General features: G+C 40.5%; 1 protein-coding gene across 1 annotated transcript; it reads right to left on the bottom strand.

The window, feature by feature from the left end:
• mrpl1 (mitochondrial ribosomal protein L1) lies at nt 1-20,053 on the bottom strand. The gene is made up of 9 exons (XM_012865336.3): nt 19,954-20,053; nt 18,131-18,239; nt 17,783-18,050; nt 14,886-14,969; nt 13,679-13,750; nt 13,473-13,584; nt 10,085-10,185; nt 8,243-8,324; nt 1-163 (listed from the first exon to the last, which is right to left on the bottom strand). The coding sequence occupies exons 1-9, from the start codon at nt 19,982-19,984 to the stop codon at nt 60-62; spliced, it is 963 nt and encodes a 320-aa protein (XP_012720790.2). The 5' UTR covers nt 19,985-20,053; the 3' UTR covers nt 1-59.
• Nucleotides 20,054-21,287: the final 1,234 nt, after the last annotated feature.

Genomic DNA, 21,287 nt, shown 5'->3' with positions numbered 1-21,287 from the left:
TCAGGGGGGAAAAAACAACTTTATTCATCGCAGTCATTATATACAGTCTGAAAAACATCTCATTCCTCGTCTGCCTGCGGCGCTTCGGGTAGAACGCCTTCGGTCCTGAACCAGATGGCTTCACTCGTCCGACTGCTCATGATGGCCCGCTCGATGAAAGGCCCTGATGGGAGGAGAGAGAGGAAAAAATGACTTCATGGTGCCAACCGGTGCTGCAGCTGTGAAAAGACACAGAATCCGTCCTCCTGGAGGACGTCCACACAGCGCTTTTACTTTATTTTGTCCAGAAAACAACACAGTTGAAAAGCTACCACCTTTCTTTTTTTGAGAGCATTAAGCTATTTCAGCATGAAAGCACATATTTACATATTTAATAATATCCTGTACAACATGTCTATCTTTGTTAAATAGCATAAAACAGAGCATTTCAGAATGAAATCACATATTTATACATTAATATGCCATATGTCTCTGTTTAAGACATAAATTTATGAAATACGTTGTTTAAACAATGTATTTTAGCATGAAAACATGTTTTTTATATGTGAATGTCCTGTATCATAACCACATCTCTGCCGTTTGTAACAAACCAAACCGTGTGAACATCTGGTAAAAAAATTAAAAATAAGGGAGTTATGATCTATTTTAGTTGGGCAAACAGCTTCATCAGTACAAATAAATGCACTAGGGTCGCATGAGAGACCCATCCAAGATGGCGGCCACGCTGAAACGTGAGCAGCGCCGGTCCATGGTTGATGTAGCGTAGCTATGAATGTCTGCGGACAAATTATATAAACTCCTGACAGAGTATAAACCTGTAACTTTGTTATCAGTGTCTTGATATTTCTCCCATATTTTCCTCTCATCTATTCGACGTCTCTGTATTTTATCGCTGATGAAGTTCGCGGCTCGCTAAAGGAAACCGGTTCCGTCGTTCCAGAGAGAGAACGACTTCAGATACGTGTCAGACTGAAAACCTTTGTAACTCCCTTATTTAATTATGCAGCTGTTATGAAATATAAAAGGGATTATGGGTAATCTTCAGAGCAACAGTGTCACTAATTTGAGAAAAGTTACTTTTTTTAAGCAATTCAATTGCAGATTTATTTAGGAGACAGAACTTTTTTTATTTAGGGGATTATTCTGGCTCTGTAAACCCTACCTGAAAACTTAAATGCAATCCTGCATAGATAATATATTTTTAATAACATCTAATCAACAACATTCTTCCAAGTAGAGGAGAGAGAAATGAATCAGGGAGTCCAAAACATCCCAACCGGTGGTTCGCAGGATCTCATTAAGCGTCTCTTGAGTCATTAACTTCATTTACGACAAACAGGGTTCTTCAATAATCGCAGCAGCATCTCCACAATCATCTGCAGACCATGACGGCTTCTCCTCGGCCCAACAGAACCTCAACTTCTCCTATACAGCCGCTACACACTGCAAAAACTGAACTAAAACTAAGTTAAATGTTCTTAAAGTGAGTGTATTTGTCCTTTATTTGAGCAGGTAAATAAGAAGATTTGCCAATGGAATAAGATTTTTGCACTTAAAATAGGAACAACTCATCTCCATCATCTTATTTCAAGTGCAGTATGTCTAATTATCTTATTTTAGGGGTTAAAATACTCACTCCATTGGCAGATAATCTTATTTACCTGCTCAAATCAAGGACAAATACACTCACTTTAAGAACATTTTACTTATTTTTAGATCCATTTTTGCAGTGCAGGTGATGCTGGTCAGGCTTTTCAGGACGTAAACCACTTTTATCCCGGGCTCCTGGTTCTGCCCAGAAAGCAGGGGCCACCATGACGACGTTTTACTCCAAGGGTAAGGTAAGTTAATTTATAATCGCACTTTTCAGTAACAAGAAGATTCAAAGTAGCTGTAAAAGATCTGCATCAGTCGGCACATAAATCTGTTAGTGGTGAACACAAACCATAACTTTGGGAATAAGACAGAAAAACCAGAGATCCTCAGATTAAAATACTGTAAATAATGAAGCACCTTATTGAATTAAACTAAATAAATCCCACATTAAGCATAAAGGTCACAGACTTAAAGCCTATTTATCATGTATTGTTAGTGTTTAATTGCTCTGCCCAGGCCAAACTTGATTTCATTGTCGGCTGAGAACGAAAATAACTTTTTTTAGATTTAAATTACCACTGATGTCTTTCATAAACCCACAAAGAACCTCAGATAAATGCTCCAAACTCTGACCATGAGCATGAAATGGCAACAACATCCAGGTCGTATTCACCTGGGGGTTCAACTTATTTGCATATCTGTCATTATATGGGGGCAGCGCCACCTACTGGTGTGTTGGTTGCCTCAAACAACCAACACACCAGACCAGAGTTGGACGGGCTGGGTTGTTTTTAGCTGGTCTGATAAATAAGTGTGACCCGGCAGCAGGTCCGGTTGTTCAGTGGGGGAACCCGGGTCTGTCAGAGCGTCTTCATCTGTCAGGCATATTAGTTTTATTTACTTTTAGTCCATTTGGACGTTCCTGCTTCAGATTTCAGACCCAATCAACACTGGACTCAGATTAAATAAGATAAAGTAATGTGGCCAAGAGCAAGATTTTTATTAACATAAATTTAAATCATCCCGGAGGAATCAACATAGATAGTTTCAGATTCGGCTGTAGAGAGTTTCAAGTTCACGGAGCTGAAAAAGAAAATATTTTTTTTCTCTCAAATTTCTGATGGTATCAATGGAGCGCCGAAGGAGATAAAGTCCTGAGAGCGAGTTCTGTGGCTGGTCTGTCTGACATACAGGATAACGAAGGAGGGAACGAATGCTTTAGAGAGTAAAATGTACCAATGCACGAGGCTACAGTTAAATTCAACTCTTTTTCAATTAAATTTTATTTATATAGCGCCAATTCATGATGCACGTCATCTCAAGGCTCTTTCCAAAGTCAGACTCCATCAGATCCTCCAGGTTGGTGAGAAAGTTTCCTCTCTAAGGAAACCCAGCAGGTTGCATCAAGTCTCTCCAAGCAGCATTCACTCCTCCTGAAAGAGCGTAGAGCCACAGTGGACAGTCGTCTGCATTGTTGATGGCTTTGCAGCAATCCCTCATACTGAGCATGCATGAGGCGACAGTGGAGAGGAAAACTCCCCTTTAACAGGGAGGAGAACCTCCAGCAGAACCAGAACCAGGCTCAGTGTGAACGCTCATCTGCGGTTGTCTGATGTTAAACGTTACAACTTTAAAGGAGAAGAAGCTTTAATCCAAAGTAAAGTTTTCATGTGACAAATTCTTGCTCAAAAAGGGTAAATTTTTCATTTCAGCAGATTATCAAATTTGGATATTCCACGCACATTAATTAAAACAGAAGAAATAACGAAGCGAGCATTTTGTATGAATCGGATGAAGACGCCTTGTTGATGTCGGCGGTGAGCGGGAAGAGCGGTTCCAGGCGACATAAAGCCAACAGCAGCTAAAGCATCCGTCCGTTAGATCAGAGCCAGATGCCTCTCCTTTCAGCTGACCGGATACCAAAGCTTCATCTTACATCTTCATCAGACCTGGACAATACCAGACCGGTGAGACCTTTCCTGGTCCGATGGCTCTGGATTTCAGCTGCGACATTCAGGCGGTCGGCGGAGATATGGGCGTGACCGATGACAGCAAGAATCCCTTCCTGCCTGGTACCAACGGTTCAGGAAGCTTAGCTGGCGTCAGATCATCTCAAGGCCCATTCATACCTCACGTAAAAGACGGATACGGATACGTGTGGAGTGTTTCATACGTTCTAACCGTCGATTTCGTCCGTATTTTGACACGAAAATTGGGAGCTTACGATTACGGACAAAACGGATCAATACGGAGCAATACTACCGGAAACGGTGGGGGCGCTATTGAGTTTGTAGTACAAAATGTCAACAAAATCACGAAGGAGGTTAGAATTCTGGGCTTTAAACAATGGCGGGATTCGAGGAACGACTTGCGGAGTCAACGGATAGAACGTACGGACAGAAATACGGACGTGTAGGCCAAACGTAGGGTATGAATGGACCTTTAGACTGCTTCCGTAAGCCGAGTGTACACTGTACGGGTTTTTGCCCTTTTTGGCCCGATTCTTCAGTCGTGTGAGAATAGTTTCACCTTGATCATGCGTCCTGTAGCATCCAGAGGGTAACGAGGGCCGATCAGCCTCTCACCACCACCTCCACATCAGGAATCGTACGGTTGGATGAAAATCAAACATGTTAGAAATTCAGTCGGCCCTCCAGAGGAGACCGTGAGCGCCTCCTGCTGGTGAAGCACAGCTACAAGCTGATTTCCCCCAACCTCGCGCACTGAGCATGTGCAGACAAGGAAATTCTTGGTCTCAGACGAAAACACAGGAGAGGAGAGAAGCATGACGGCGGTACGTGTGACATGGAGTCAAACTACGGAGGAGCGACTCGTAGAAAAGTCAAAGCAGCGCGTTTCGTTCTAGTGAGCCTCATATTTAACAGAGAGCATCGACACTTCCGACTTTTTCTTCTTCTACTGTTTACGTTTGGCTTCCGGATAGACGAGTCCGACTACCACCATCTCTCTACGGGGCTGAGTCCGACGTTTTAGACGTACAGCGTGAGCAGTCAGGTCGCATCAGAGCGTCGGGTCGTACAGAACAGATATGATGAGGTGTGAAGTTTTAAACCCTCCGGTTTTATCATACAGTTTGAGCTGCATCCGAGTAAAAAACGACTGAAAATATCGTACAGTGTGCGTTTGGCTTTAAACGTGTCTGAACTGCAGCGGCCTCCTCGGTGTCCAGATCTACGTCCAAAAGCTCGCTGTCAATCTCTGAACCTTTGAAATGGTGAAAAGGTTGTGCGAAGGATTTGTTCTAGGGCTGAACAATTAATCACATTTTCAATATAATCGCGATTTAAAAAAATGCAATTTCCAAATCGCAGAAGTCAGCAGTTTTTGGCTATGTAACAATCAGGGAATTAGACGCGTCCATTAGGTGTCAGTAAAATGTTTAAAGTGGGTTTACCTCCACATGGAAGGGAAGACAGTTGCAGCAGTGAGATAATCTAATTTTATTACTTGTTTTAGAGTTTATATAATCATACATAGCATTAAGTACAGGTCAATCAGTTTAATACATAGACTTGCTTGTTGGTTGCACTTTATGTTCAACAAGGATTGATGTCCAAATCAACTAAAAGCTGTTCTCTTGAACAATATTCTGATTATTAGAAACATTAAAAGTTCTTGTTTTAAATAGTCCTTGTTTACAAACATCTTTATTTAGAGGCCATTTTTGTTGCTTGTGGTTAATGCAGAGAAAAGTCAAAATTGCAATTTTGGTTGAAATATATTGTAGGCAGAACGCAATAATTTCTGCTCTGAGTTTAGATGCTGTGGGTCTTTTAGCAACTAATCTGCACAGCGAGGAAACAAAATGATTTGTTGTTTGTATATGTTTAAAAAGACATGATAAATTAAACTGGAAAAAAAAATCGTATTAAATCGCAATGTTAAGAAAAAAAAAAAAAAAAAAAAAAAATCGCAATTAGATTATTTTCCAAAATCGTTCAGCCCTAGTTTGTTCCTCCTCAGCTCATTCTCATTTCTGCGAAACCGGTGTATAAGACAAGCCGTGAGACGTTATTCAGAACATTAAAGCCTCTCTAAATCCTAAATTAATCATTAGCGCAATAAAAATCGAGCTTGATGCAGAGATCTGGCCGAGCATCTCCGTCTCCCTGCTGCTTTCTGCTGCTTTGATCTGAAGACATTAACCCCCTCCGCTCGCACGAGCTCCCAAATTTACTCTCATCTTCCACACAAGCGCTTGTTTTCTGTTGTTCGGTCTCTTTGCTCATCAGCGTGTTGTGCTTTTTTGTCTAAATAATTTCCATAATCCCCCCGGGGTGTTTTTTCCTCCCTTCACCCACACGCTGCCTTTCCACGCTCGTTTCCTCTGCGTTGAGCGCTCATCCGTGACACCTCCCTCTTGTTTCTGCCCACACAGCAGCCATTAGCGCCAGCCAAAACCACTCTCGGAAGACATTAAAGTAAATACAGAAGAGGAAACAAGTTAACGCCAAGTCTTGCAGGTATTCCCGCTGCCTTTTTGTCTGCAGAGGTAATTAAAATCCTTGCAGAGTCCTTTCGCTTCTCTCCTCTTTGAATTGCTGTGGGATGTTTGCTGGCGTAAGCTCAAAGATCCGCGTCTCTGCTGACAGAACCGGCAGACTGAGCCCGGGTGGCTCGGCCCGGCGCTGTCGAGCACCTCCCAGGTGATGGAAACTGCCATAGGCTTTCCACGGAGCAAAGCAGGGTCAGCGCGGCGGGAACAGCTCCACGGGGAATCCATCATCAGGACCAAACTTCTCTGAGCATCTGTGGCTGCAGCCAGACCTGCTGCTGGGTTTCTATGGTCTGATGAAGACTTGAAACCATTTAACGACTTCAAAGCTGGAGAAAGGTTTCAGTTTCAAAATAATAAAAACTCACCTGTGTCTGGCTCCTCCCACAATATAGACAAGCTCCACCTCTGTTCACACTTGAGAGTTAAGCCCAAAATGATTCTTAACCCCCGCCTGATTTAACTTTGAATTGATCTTCTAATTTTATCTTATGACTTTGGGAGACAGATCCTGTTGTTAATCTGTTAGGGAATGAAGGAAGCTGAAGATTAGGGTTATGGCAAGGAGCTCTTCCAACAACAAAGAGAAGCCCATTACTAAAAATAAATCAAGATACCGCCGTCTGACCCAAACCCAACACATCACTCCAAGAACACCGACCCCACAGTGCAGCATGGTGGTGGCAGCATCATGCTTTGGGGACGTTTTTCAGCAGCAGAGACAGGGAAACTGGTCCGAGTCGAGGGAAAATGGATGGTGCTGAGTACAGGGATGTTCTGGAGCAGAACCGCTCTAGTTTCTACTTTCAAGCTCCATAATAAGAAAATGTCTGAGAATGTCTTATTCTTTTTCCCACATATTAATATGACAAATCATGTTAGCGACAATAATTATTCACACTTCAAACCATGGGAGCTTGACCCAGGATGCCACATTTAAAGACATTAGCACATTTTTGGCTGCAATCCCTCCAGAGACCATGCAGAAAAAAAAGACAGAAAACTGGAACGCTGTTAATAAGCAAGAACATTTTCTTAAGTAAAAACAATTAGAATGTTGATTTAAAATGCTTCTTAAAAATAGTAGGCGTGTGTAACGAAGGCACTAGCTCTGTTAGCGCATTCAGCTTTGTTAGCGCTGTTGCGCAGTTAGCTCTGTTAGCGCATTTAGCTCTGTTAGCGCATTTAGCTCTGTTAGCGCATTTAGCACCGTTAGCGCATTTAGCACCATATATATTGATATATCCATCTTTCCAATATATACTCTCTTTTAAGTGCAGGGTCACCCACTAAAACCATGTGTGTGCCCTAACCACACACTTATGACGCTCTGTCCAAGTGGCTAAATATCACATTAGCATGAAAAAAAAACACCTGGAATATGGAATATGTCTGCCAACAATTTTTGCATTCCAAACAGTCCTTTGCGATATTAATGTTACAGAATTATTGCGATGATGATTTATATGCGATATATTGTGTGCCCTATGGTGCACATACTGCAGGAGGCAGTGAGAGCGCCTGGAGAGAACCCACACATGAACATGCAGAACGCGCAATCTTACCTTAAATTAGAGGTAACAACATTGCATTAGCTCTAAACAAAACAACTATACTTTAAACACATCTGTTAGTCACTGAGAGAACACGGGAAATGTTGAATATGTTATTTGTACCAAACAGGAGCCCATCCGAAGCTCTGAAATATAGAACCGAAAAGAGAAAGGAACAGAAATACATACAGACTGAAAGAAACCAATACGGCTCTGTTTTATATTATTTTACCTGAATTCAGCAAATTTTGTTCTCCATTAAAAAAATAAATAAAATCAAAATGCAGAATTATAATTGTAAGAAAATAAAAACAAAGTCTTGGAAGTGGCTAAATGTCCTGCTCCTATCTGCTTGAACTGTAAACTGAACCACAAGTGAAATTTAAACCCCACCTGGAAGTTAAAGCTGCTGAGATTCGATTTCTTCTACCGACCAGAAATCAATCAGAAAATGTGTGATTTTCACCCAGGCCAGATGTTCCAGCAGCTGCGAGGTGAACATCTGCTGCAGATGAGGGAGTGGAGGAAGTGTTGGGGGGGGGATCTAGTGTCTATTTGATGCTTCTGGTGTACATACCCAGGCTGGTCGGTCGGTGTGAACAAACGTCGGCCAGGATCGTCTGCAGGTTGGCCAAGATCTGCTCACTGGGCATGTCCAGCTGGGAGGGAGGGGGGGCAAGAAATTCAGTTTAATTCCCAGTCAGTATTTGGGTTCTGCTTATTTATTCTAGGATTCACATCAACTTTGAGATTTTAATGTTTCAAACCAACTAAAATAAAAACCAGAAAAATTTAACATTTTAGGGAAATCAAGTTTTTTTTCCATGACGTCATCATTAGCATCAGACGCTGATATTGGCCCCATTATTCATATCGGTGCATTCCTAAAATCCACCAACATTAACATATTTTTTTCTTAAACACCTTCTATTATTTTCACACCATTTTTGCCACTAAGTGAACAGAAACTAATCCGTAGCTCAGGGTTCTGTGTGAAAATTATAAAAACTAAAACTTCTACAGACCTGCACAAATGGGTGTTAAAGCAGATCCTCTACTTATGCGAATATTTCCTATTTTCTAATAAAACATACGCTTTCTTTCAACACCACAGTCAGTGCTCTCAAATTAACAATAATGATACCCAAATATGATCGGAGCAATCCAACAAATGTTTGAAAATTCTGTTTAAAAAAACTATTTTTTTCCTGAATATTTTAAAAACATTCTGAACATTTTCAAAATGATAATTCTGGTTCTTTTACCAATTATCTGTATTTTTTTTTTTTTTATCCTGAAACAATAAACAGCACTTTGGTAAAGTGGTAAAGGACATTTGACTCCTGTTTAGTTTCTGGACAAACTAACAATAGAATCGCTTAATTTTAAATTATAAATTCTTTAAAAAGATCTGGACTGGATAATGGATATTTGAATAATAGTTTGTCATTTGTAAAACCTGTATTTTATTTGTAAAATTGCTTTGTATGATGCCAAAACGTGACCCATTTTAGGAACTACGGGATCAGTTTGTTTCTTATTATTATTAGAAACAATTAGTTAATGTGATTTTATACTTTGTTTATAAATGTATGAATAAAAACAATTAAGCTTTGAACATTAGTGATTAAGCTTGTTCCAGTGAAGTATTTACTTAGCGTATTCCTCTGTTAATGTAATGTTTTTGGTTTTCCTGTGTAATATTTCCCTCTGTAATGTTTTTCTGTTCATGTTAAGCACTTTTAATAGTCTTGTTACTGAAAAGTTGTATATAAATAAACTTGCCTTTCCTATAAATCTTTGATGCCAGGAGGGAGGAAAAAAGTTGCTAAATGCTGCTTTAGTCAATTAACCAATGAATGCTTATTTATTTGTGAATTCTCAGTACCTCAAGTTCTGATGTTGCAAATAAAAGCATGACAATTAACTATAACTCCATATAAAAAGCAATTTCTGTTAGAAAAAAGAGAGAGCATCTGGAACAAACTTTTTTTTTTGTCCATCCTAAAGTTGACATGGAAAATTAACCTTGAACCAGTGACTGCTTTCACTGCAAAAAAGGATATAAATGTAAAATTTTCTTGAAATGAGTATATTTGTCCTTGATTTGAGGAGGTAAGTAAGATTATCTGCCAATGGAATAAGATTCTTGCACTTAAAATAGGAACAACTCATCTACATCATCTTATTCCCAGTGCAGTATATGTAATTATCTTATTTTAGGGGTAAAATACTCATTCTTTTGGCAGATAATCTTACTTACCTGCTCCAATCAAGGCCAAATACATTAATTTCAGGAACATTTTACATACTTTCCATCCCCTTTTTGCAGTGTGGCCCTGCAGAGTTTGCTGACAGGAAACTGTTCATGCTGACACGGGTCTCCTCTGAAGCCATCGGCTGCAGCGTCGGGACGTACCGTGGCTATCTGGGTCCGGATGAAGCAGTCGCTCTCCACCAGATACTCGTGACCCGTTTTAAACAACTCCAACGTCTTGGAAAGGTTATTGCTGACCGTACCTGAGTCAAAACACAGAAAAATAAAATCGCTCAGCTCTCAAAAACAATGAAATTACAAATCAGGCATCTGGATCTAAAGTTGATGTACGCTTGATTAAAAAAAGACAAAAAAAATCTCAGACATTAAATCAGACTAACTTTTCCTGTGTTAGGGCAGTTTTAATAATAATAATAATAATAATAATAATAATAATAATAATCTTTGTCATTTAGACATTTTCAACAAAATGGGCCCAGGTCCATCTGGAAGACCTCCTCACGTCTCTTTGTGTCTTGAGATGATACTTCACTTCAATAATGAAATGTGCACTTCAGTTTCTCCTGCAGCCAAACGGCGACACAGTGTGATGCTGCGACCGCATTCTTTGGAGTTTAAATGGGGTTTGAAAGATTTCCGCCTTTTCCACCAAATGTAACAATGGTCTTTGTGACCCTGAATTACGAGTGTCTCCAGACATCCCACCACTAGTGGGCGCCACAGTGAATGCCGCAACAAAGCATCAACAGATGCCGCAGCAGCACAAAGGTATTTACAAGAAAAAGGCGTCACGGAGGTAAAGGAAATGTTGGGAATGTGGGAGAAACTTTCAGCTTTTATTCATAACAAAACTCCCAGAAAAAGTTGAGGAGAGCTGTGCGTCTCCTCAGCTCTATTTAATGATAACCGCCTGTCTAATAAAGCAGATTTTATTTAAAAACTTTTAGTTTTCGCTTGCTAACGTATCGGCATTGCTAGTGTTTATGTATCCGGTTAGCTTAGCTGTTAGCTTAGCCGTTAGCTTTGGTGTTAGCTGTTCATTGCAGGTCCACTGCTCTCACTGTAGACTTTAAACATGGCTGAGAGTCACAAGAAGTGAACCGCGTTCATGTTTGTAAGAAGAAGAGGAAGGCCTCAGTAGAAAGAAATAAGACCAGAGTGGATTTGGGAGATTTTCTTCCACACAATCCCCCTGAGGAGCAGGTAAGACGGTCTTGTGCGTGCGCTCTGTACGCATTCTGTGCATACAAAATTACAAAGTTGTCAGTTATTGAGCGTTTTCTTTCTTACCTAGATTTCTGGAAAGAAATCGGCAACTCTAATTTTAATCCAGCAAGTCAAAGCATCGCTTTACCAAGTTTTTCACCAGATTTTAAAACCTAATTGTTACATTGTAAAATGTACTGCTCTTTTGCATCTATCCGGTTAACTCTGACATCACGGGTGAACGTCCGGGTCCACATCAGGTGTACGCAGGGTCCGAAATTAACACTCGCCAGTCGCCAAATGCGAGTCAATTTCCCGTTTGGCGAGTGAATTTCAGAGGGCTAGCTGCCACATGGCGAGTAAATGTTTGTACCAAATAAAATAAAAGTAACATAAAAATAATAAAACCCATACGATCCGTTCACAGCTCTGTCCATCCAGAGCTCAGTCTAGACCCGCCTTCTGCGGAGCTGGTTCAGCTTCTTTCACATTCAGAACCAGTCATGGCTGAACGCTGGATCAGAAAACAGATCTGCTAACCAGATACAGATGTCTAAAACGCCAATTAGTCTGTTTATAAGTTTCGTTCTTATTTATTCTGTTTTTTTTTTAACTACCTGCGCTGCGGCACTGTGCTTCACCGCTCTTACGCCTCCCCCGCCCCCTCTCGGAGCAAGGTGCTTTTATCAGCGGCCAGCCTTCAAAACATGAATCGCTACGTTTAATGTCCTTCCACTCGTACCAAAATGTCCCAATTAAAGTCAGAGTCGATAACTGTTTTTCATGCTATTTTGTTTTTAACGACACAGAACCAGCGGTGCTTCGGTGGGCGTGGTGCGTTGCGCTTGAATTCAGGTGCGCAAAATTACGTTACATGTAACCTGTAACATCGGGGGCGCAGCGCACGAGGGTAAAATCCAGCAGCTAGATCAGCGTAAAGACGCAGCGTGAACCCTGAGTGCTTTAAGTGTTGCAGCTGAGGGGAAAATTTTGAACCATACACAGGGGCGGATCTGAACAGGGGCCAACAGGGGCCTATGCCCATGTAGAACTGTTCCTGGCCCCTGTACTAAAAACATGATGTTAAATTTCTTAGGATGATAAATGCTGACAAAGATAACGTGACTGACTGGTCATTTGGATCAGTTGCATTTTTTTCGTTTATGGTTTTACCCAATAATAAAATAACAAAATAATTAAAAAATAAATATAAAAAAAATAACAATAATTAAAATCAAGCTGTTTCACGTTAAGCTCCCGCTGTATTGAGAAAAGATCAGGGGTCTGCAACCTGCAATTGGCTCTTTGGCTTACTTAATATTTTAAACGATGAAATGTTGACCTGTTAAGTTCCCCCCCCCCCCCAAAATCTTTTGTTCTGTGCCCCTGTGAAAAAACACTGGCCCCACCCTGACCCCCCCTGCTACATTTGGTCTAGAACCCCCACTGACCGTACTGGCTTGATGAAACTCTGCCTCATTCACAAATAAGACCAACATGGATAGAATAATGATATTCTGTAGAGTTTTTTATCGCCTGGATGTGAATCTGATAATTCATATTGTGTCTTTTATAATCAACTACAATATATATTTTTTTTAAATTCAGGAAACAAAGATTTCTCTTCCAGGTTCCAGTCAGCCACGCCCCCCATAATTAACATAATTTCACTCTTAATTTTTATAAAAGTTGAGGTCTGGTCAAAATTAATATTTTGGCCGGTAAAAAATATGCCTGGCCGGTTGATTTTTACATCTACCGGCCAACTTGGCCGGTGAATAACAAAGTTAATTTCGGACACTGGGTGTACGTGACACTGTGGGTTATGCTTACGGTTAATTCTCAAACCTTTATTTACGCTTTACAATGTCAAACGTTAACGTTGTATGTACTGTAGTTAGCATACGCGACAGGTTAGCTTGATGCTAACGCAGCGAGTCAGCAAAATCGCACCATTTTAATAATTTCCTGGAGAATAACTTATCAAATGCAGCTATCTCCTCTTCTCCTTCCTATCGCACGGGAAATGATCAAATGACAGCTGGAGTTGTTTTTGTTGTCTCTGATCTATTAAGACAGCACAGAACACATCACAGCGGCATATTGAATAAACGACGGATTCGGCCGACTTGGACCTGGAGGAACTGGTAGATACGTCACGATTTAACAGCCACATTGCTGCAGAAATGTCAAAGTTGGAAAAAAAAGGAGGGATGAAGCTGCGACCGCATTTCAAAGAGGACAGCCTTTGTCGCTCTGCTTCCATACAACTGAGCATCAAGTTAAAGCTCTAAACTTTATCAGCTTGCATCTCTCGTCTTGCCTCTTTTGCTCTTTGGAAACTTCTTCCTCAGTTTGTTTTTCAGGGCTAAAATCTTCGGCAGAATATCAGGAACCGCCACGTAGAAGTCGGCTGAAATCTCATCGTCCAGAATCTGCAAATGAGAATTAACAGATCACGTTAGGTTTTCAGCGGAGACTGCAAGCCGCTCATAATTCAGAGAGGAAACGGTTATTTTAACAACCCACCGGCTGAATGAGCTCCGCTCCTCCAACAAAAGCTGCGCCGTTCTCCCGAGCAGCTTTAGCCTGACCAGCATCCTGCAGAAACAGACCAGCGAGTCCTTTAATTCTGACTTAGATGAGCCAAAACTTCTCAGCAGAAATACTTCGCTTAGGTTAACATGTGCATGCAGGTTATAAACCCAGAACATAGACTAAAACAGACAGATTTTAGTTTTTAATTTTTTTTAGGGCAAAATTATTACAGGAAAGTTAAAATCCTACAACTGAAAATGTTAAGTACAACACAAAGGACTCATCTTTTAATAAACACACTTTTGACATTTTCTTTAATTTCATAGTAACATCTGTCCAATGAAATTTAATTACTTAGACTTTGGTGCATTAAAATCTGCTTTGAATTCAATTATGAAAACTGGCTAATTACAGAAAATATGTTCAAAGAACAACTGACCCAAATACTGTTCTTAAAAAGAGTTAAATTTGTTATTGTTAAAAAGTCAAATTAAATTATTAAGAATAATTTGCAAACTGGATGACCATCTTTTAATTTGACAAATGAGTAAAACCCTTTTTTTAAATCTGGATCTACAATGATTTTCACATTAAATCCCTTCGCTAAATCTGAATAATAATTTAAAATGATAATCGTATGATAAAATCATATTTTGTAAATCAGGTGAAAAATTAACAGAATTTTTTTTCGGTTTAAAAACTTTTTTAATTTTTTTGGCCCTCGAGTTCCTTTTTACTTGACAATTTTGGCCCACGTACCGAAAAGTTTGGAAACACCCCTGGACTAAAACAACAGTGACAGCAAAACCGCATGACGAATAAAAGTTGACTTTTACAATATGACTCAAGAAGGAGAAAGGAGAGAAACTTTGGGAGAAAAAATGGGATAATTTTATTGCCAAAGGTGTGTAACAGTTATTTTTGTTATTCCATATCATTCAGACAATCACCTGGGAGTTTTCCTCTGTATTTACATTTTGTGACTCCATACAGTGAAATGTCTGTAAAATTGTAATGCCTGTTACCTGCCCTCATGTTCGATTGTGTGTACCTGTATGTTTAAAAACAAATAAAAATAAAATATAAAAAAAAAAAAGTTGCTGTTTTTGCACATCGGAAATCATGCGGACCCAAAATCAGTGGAAACAATCATAAAATTATAAATATTCAGTGAGATTTGACAAATAAAAGTCTTTACCTCAGTGAAAACTAAAACTTTGTTCATCTCGGCCTTGAAGGGGTGGGGTAAGTGGACGGTGCTGACGAACGGGTCGACTCTTTTCTGTAAGGAGACAGAAACATCATGAGCAGCGAGCCACGCTGCAGGGAGAGGAGAAGTTAGGAGGGAAAGCAGCGGAGGACAGCGTGATGTCTTCATCTCTCTGGAGCGCTCCTGATTTATTACCTGTGGGAACATCAGGTCTGGGGAACCAGGCGAGGTCTTTGTGGAATCGGCTGCAGTCCTGCGGCGTAGAAACTAACCTCTGAGGGTTTTACTGCGCGGTGCAGCGCCGCTTATAGCCAAGCGGCCGGCCGCCCGTCGCAATGACTGATGCTTCAGCTGCGTGACTCAGATTAACGGCGGCGAAAGCAACGAGAGGAAATAAATCCCAAAAAAAGCTGCCGTGTGTGACTGCTTGAGTTAGCGTTTAACCGACGTGATCAGGGCTCTCCATCAAAGCCAGAAGTTTGGAAAAGCTGCTGGGATTTTTTTCTTTTAGGAGACAAATCAGCAAGGGGACGATTCCTACAAGATGAATGCATGTGAAGCCTGAAAACACCCGACTGTCCAAAAGGTGCAGCGAAGAGCGCGAGTATGATGAATGCCCCTGCAGAGACTCCTAAAGCAGCGATACGTCAAGGTTACAAACTTCAGCGCGTTTTATTGGGATTTTCTGTGACAGACCGACAAAAAGTGGCAAACTGTTGTGAAGTTGAAGGAAAATGATGCAGGGCGTTCAAAATATTTTACAGAAAAAAGGGTTAAAAGTGGGACATGCGTCTGTGTTTAGACTCCTTTACTCTGGTGTCCCTAAACAAAATCAGCCTTTAGAAGTCACCTTATCAGCAAATAGAGCGTGTCATTTCATCACAGCATGAATACGGACCACGTGTCAAACTCAAGGCCTGCGGCCCGTCAAGGCAATTTATACGGCCCTCAGGAGCCAAAAAAGGCACATTATGTCATAAAGTAGAGGAATATATCCTTTTAAAGTGGCTAAAAATGTGCCTCCTGTAGTGAAAGGTGATGTTTTAACTGTGTAGGAACAGCATCCTGCCACTAGATGTCAGTTTTACCCACAACACATTAAAACAACCCAGAAATGTCCAAAAAGAGAAAAAGTGAAGCAGAATGATGAGTTTAAAGTGTAACTCACCCCGATATTAACTTTTTTTCTTATTGATAAACTGTATAAACTGGGCCCAAGGTGCTACTTTTATGTTACTGTGCATTTTTTTTTATATTTCTATGTGAACTGAAATGAAAGTATGAAATCAAAAGAATCATCTATACACGTGGAACCTGCCCTTTTAATGAATTCATGATGCAAAAGTGGCCCAGCATAGAAATGAGTTTGACACGCCTGATCCAGGCGCTCTCTGATGATCTTTAGAGGTTTGCTGAAAAACTACGGATAAGCTCAGAAAGAAAGAGGACAGAACATTTAAACATTTAAAGTCGCATCTGAATGAAACGAGGCTTGTAGGCCGTCGTTGTCCTTTGAACAGATGAGACTAAAGTCGTCTACGGCTTCCACAGACAGATCCCTCTCTTCATTCTCCATCGTCTTATTATCAACATGATCAGCATTTCTACTCTGTTTACTTAGTTTGATCATTATTAATGTGTGCACCTCTTGTGGTTTTATGTCTGTCCTTCTGTTTTAACCCGTGTATAGAATAAAAAAGTGGAGGTCCACCGATATATCGGCCGATACATGCATCCGTTTCCTGATCCATTATCTAAAAACTCACTGATAATCAGCTGGCGGGCTGCCACCGCTGTATTTTTCTGACTATAAGTCACTTTTTTTTTCACAGTACGCGAGATTGGGGGAAATCAGGATTGTTGCTCTGCTTCACCAGCAGGAGGCGCTCACCATCACCTCAGGAGGGCCGACTGAATTTCAAACATGTTTAATTTTCATCCGACCGTACAACTCCTGATGGGGGTGGGGGGGGGGGGTGGTGAGAGGCGAAGCGTCCCTCGTTACCCTCTAGATACAACACGACGCACGATCAAGCTAAAACTCGGCCTGATCCAAAAAATTCTCGCACGACTGAAGAATGGGCCCAAAAAGGGTAAAAAAATAAATAAATCGTACAGTGTACACCCGGCTTTTAGGTACCAGACCGAGACAGAACCTGTTATTGGGCTGTCTGTGAAGCTAATAGCAGCTAGCGCTAGCTTACAGCTCTGTTGTTCAGGCGGTTTACAACTTCACTGATGTGTATAGTCCGGTGCGACTTATGCTTTTTTTTTTTTTTTTCCTCTTAATGAGGCATTTTTTGACTGATGCGACTTATAGTCTGAAAAATACGGCACCAATCAGAACGCGTACACAGGGTTTCCCCCAGCGTATTACCAGAGGTGGGCAGAGCAGCCAAAAACTGTACTTCAGTAAGATCAGCACTACTTCAACATATTTTTACTCAAGTAAAAAGTAGTGAGCCAAGAAATTACACAAGAGTAAAAAAAGTATTCAGTAAGAAGGATACACAAGTACGGAGTAACTAATAACGGAGTAAAAGGGATTTGGGGAAACTTCCGGAAAATAAATAAATAAATAAAAAAAATAAATCGCCGACCCTAGCTTTAAACGGGCCAAACCAGCTGCATCAGAGGCCGACGCTTCTGGCCGGTTCTGATCAAACGTTGGACCTTCCTGCCCGACAGCTGGAGCTTGGCCCAGAACACTGATCCCACACAGAGCAGATAATCTACAACCGAACGGCTGAAAAAGAAAACGTTAAGGTTTATTTGTGAGAATAAGACGATAAGCTGCTGGACGCAGTGCTGCCAGCATTAACTGTGACTTCTGTTGTTCTGTTTTATTGGGATAACTGCTGCTCATGTGAGCTTCCTCCTGTTACCTTCTTCTCCAGCTTCATGTCCAGCTTCAGGTCGACGTAGACGGGCTGATTGGGCGGAGTGAAGTCCAGCTCCTGGAATCTCTTCAGCATCTCGATGCTGTCAGCGGCGCCGTGTGTGGTCCTGGGATAGAAGCGCGTAACGTAGACGTCATCCACGGGTGCCCACGCCGTCTTGCCAAAAGGCTTGTGTCTGTCTGTGTCGTCGATGGCAACCTTCTCCTTCTTGGCCTCCTTCTTCGTTTCCTCGTTTTTCTCTTTCTTCTTGGCCCTGACGGTCAGCAGCAGAGGTTTTAAACCCGACGACCCGGGGCTGAGACGTTTGGTTTATTAATCGGGGTTCTGACTTACCTGACGGCAGCGAAGGTGCGGACGGGCAGCCTCCTCGGCGCCGTCTGTGATACGGCAGCGTGAAAGGGACCGCCGGCGCTCAGCAGCTGCTTCTGGCATCCTGACAAAACTGAGCAGAGGCGAAAACACAGAAATTAATGGAGATTTGCTGCGGAGACGTTGAACCCAGACCTGACGACAACTCAAGACTTAAAAAAAAAAAAAAAAAAAAAAAAAACCCCACAACAAACTTGTTTTTTCCAAAAATGCACCAGAGAGACAAAAACCTGGAGTTTATTTTAAAGTGCAGAGAATATTAAACATTTTCACTGATCTGGTTTATACTGGAAGTTTAATATAAGCTGGACAGCTCAGCATCCGTAGTTTTAAAACTATAGGAGGGATGGATGGATGCATGACAGATGGATGGATGGATGGATGGATGCATGGATGGATGATTGGATGGATGGAATAATGGATGCATGAATGAATTGAGGGATGGATGGATGACAGATGATTGGATGGATGGATGGATGGATGGATGAAGGGATAGATGGAATAATGGATGGATGGATGACAGATGGATGCATGGATGGATGGATGGAATAATGGATGGATGGATGGATGCATGGATGGATGAAGGGATGGATGGAATAATGGATGCATGAATGGATTGAGGGATGGATGGATGACAGATGATTGGATGGATGGATGGATGGATGGATAGATGGAATAATGGATGGATGGATGGATGGATGACAGATGGATGCATGGATGGATGGATGGATGGAATAATGGATGCATGGATGGATGGAATAATGGATGGATGGATGACAGATGGATGCATGGATGGATGGATGGATGGATGGATGGATGGATGGATGGATGGAATAATGGATGCATGAATGGATTGAGGGATGGATGGATGACAGATGATTGGATGGATGGATGGATGAAGGGATAGATGGAATAATGGATGGATGGATGACAGATGGATGGATGGATGAAGGGATAGATGAAATAATGGATGGATGGATGACAGATGGAATAATGGATGGATGGATGACAGATGGGTGCATGGATGGATGAAGGGATGGATGGAATAATGGATGCATGAATGGATTGAGGGATGGATGGATGGATGGATGGATGAAGGGATAGATGGAATAATGGATGGATGACAGATGGATGGATGGATGGATGGATGGATGGAATAATGGATGGGTGGAATAATGGATGGATGGACGAACAAACATCCTCTTCTGCCGTTTCCCACGACCAAAGCATATTTACAAAAATCTAAATTTGTCTCCTTTGTAACTTAAGTGAAGAAAAATCCACATAAAAGAACTCAGAACCAACAGGCGATAAAACCAGAGTCTGTATTTAATCATCTCTCCATCCCATAATTAATTATACTTATAATGTGAACCTGTTTTATGACCAGGGAGCGAAACAACTCGTTTAAACAGAAGCTATAATTTGTGTTTATTTACACAAAGTGGAGGTCAGACGGCTAACGCTGTGACGTCAGAGCAATTTGTATTATTTTAATTTAACTCTTTAGAAATTTACCCGCTCAGGACTACAAGAGATGTATAAATAGAAAAGTTAATGGACGAAAAATAAAACAAGAATAAAAATCCGGCAGCACACATCATCTGTTAGCATTAGCGGTGCAACCTCGGAGGCGTTGTTGGATCAGAACACAGAACCGGGCAGCAGGAACGCCTCGCCCCCCGAACCGGCCCCCGAACCGGAACAACGCACCAGAAAACAACACGAAACACAACAACCATGAAACATATCCGGAAAGAATCAGAACCAAGAAAAAGAAAACTGACCTTTCCAAACAGTCCGCGTGCAGGTTGCCATATCTGCAGCTGGCTGTCCGTGTGGAAACACAGACCGGGTCGAAGGTTCCGCCTGTCAAAAGGGTCGAAACTAAATTTAAACAAAACAAGCAGTTAAAGGCTATTTTAGTTAATTTACTTTAGATTATTAGAAACACTCAATAGAAAGTCACTTACCTTAAAATAATCAATCATTTAGGATTTTAAATTCGGCATAAATTATTTATTGAACGTTTTCATATTTGTTATTTAATTTGCATATTAAAACCACCAACCCTCGTTTAACTTACGTGACTGAATCTATTGATTAGTTTTAACAAGGAACCACAGGGCTGTAATATTTTTTTTAGATTTCATTTTTTAAAAGAAATTCCATCTATAAATAAAAATATGGATGAAGGGGAAAGAAAATGTATGGGGAGATAAAAACAAAAGTGAATGAGAGCTTGTTCTTAATGTTTATCTTTTTATCACAAGAAATACAGATGATGACATCTAAAAGCTGAATGTTTAATTTAATTCATTTGCCAACTATATACATTTCTTTGTCTGGATTTTGACATTGTTTTTGACGTTCACTGATGTTATTACTGCTGGATCTCAATTTACAGGTATTTTATTATTTTTCCCCCAATCTGAAAATTCATAATAAAAGAGTTTTTGAAAACTTTCTGGTGTCTGTGAAAACAAAGCATTGCATTTTTGCTCAAAGTCAGGGTCACATCTCTTTTACCATCATTTTGTGGGTCAGAAGCTGAAAGGTTTTTGATGGGATAAAGTATAAACTAAACTACAACGGCTTTGATCAACTAAAGTTCAAAATCTAAATTACGAAAACGGCCACAATCTGGACTAAATTATTGTTGTCAGCTCACAGTGACGGAGGTTTGATTCTTGAACAGGAGTCATTCAGTTTCTAACAACCTTTTTCATTCGTTTGTTTGTTTGCTTATTTGTGGACCCGACAATTACACCAACCATTTTAGAACAACTGTATTTTCATGTGGACAGGACATAAAAGTTGATTTGTGCAAAAACATTCAAACTATTGTACTTTGCAAAAGAAACATGTGTAAGCCTGTCCTCATAAATAGCTCATTACTCAATAACAATACTACTACTACTACTACTACTACTACTACTGCTACTACTACTACTACTAATAATAATAATAATAATAAAAAAAAAATAATAATAATAATAATAATAATAATAATAATAATTATTATTATTATTATTATTATTATTATTATTATTATTATTATTATTATAGTAATAATAACAATTCCTGTATGTTTGGTTTATAACTGCTGTAAAGTTTAATT

Source organism: Fundulus heteroclitus, chromosome 12 (genome assembly GCF_011125445.2).
Source record: "Fundulus heteroclitus isolate FHET01 chromosome 12, MU-UCD_Fhet_4.1, whole genome shotgun sequence".
In the NCBI taxonomy this organism is placed as follows: domain Eukaryota; kingdom Metazoa; phylum Chordata; class Actinopteri; order Cyprinodontiformes; family Fundulidae; genus Fundulus; species Fundulus heteroclitus.
Note: the sequence above shows the minus strand (reverse complement) of the source record. Positions and strands in the feature narration are given on the sequence as shown.

Excerpts from the sequence above, each read along its gene's own strand:
- mrpl1 (XM_012865336.3), bottom strand. The coding sequence starts at position 19,984 with ATGGCAACCTGCACGCGGACTGTTTGGAAAG. Across the intron at positions 14,970-17,782 it reads ACATGAAGCTGGAGAAGAAG|AAAAGAGTCGACCCGTTCGT; the intron begins GTAACAGGAGGA and ends GTCTCCTTACAG. Across the intron at positions 164-8,242 it reads ACACCGACCGACCAGCCTGG|GGCCTTTCATCGAGCGGGCC; the intron begins GTATGTACACCA and ends TCCTCCCATCAG.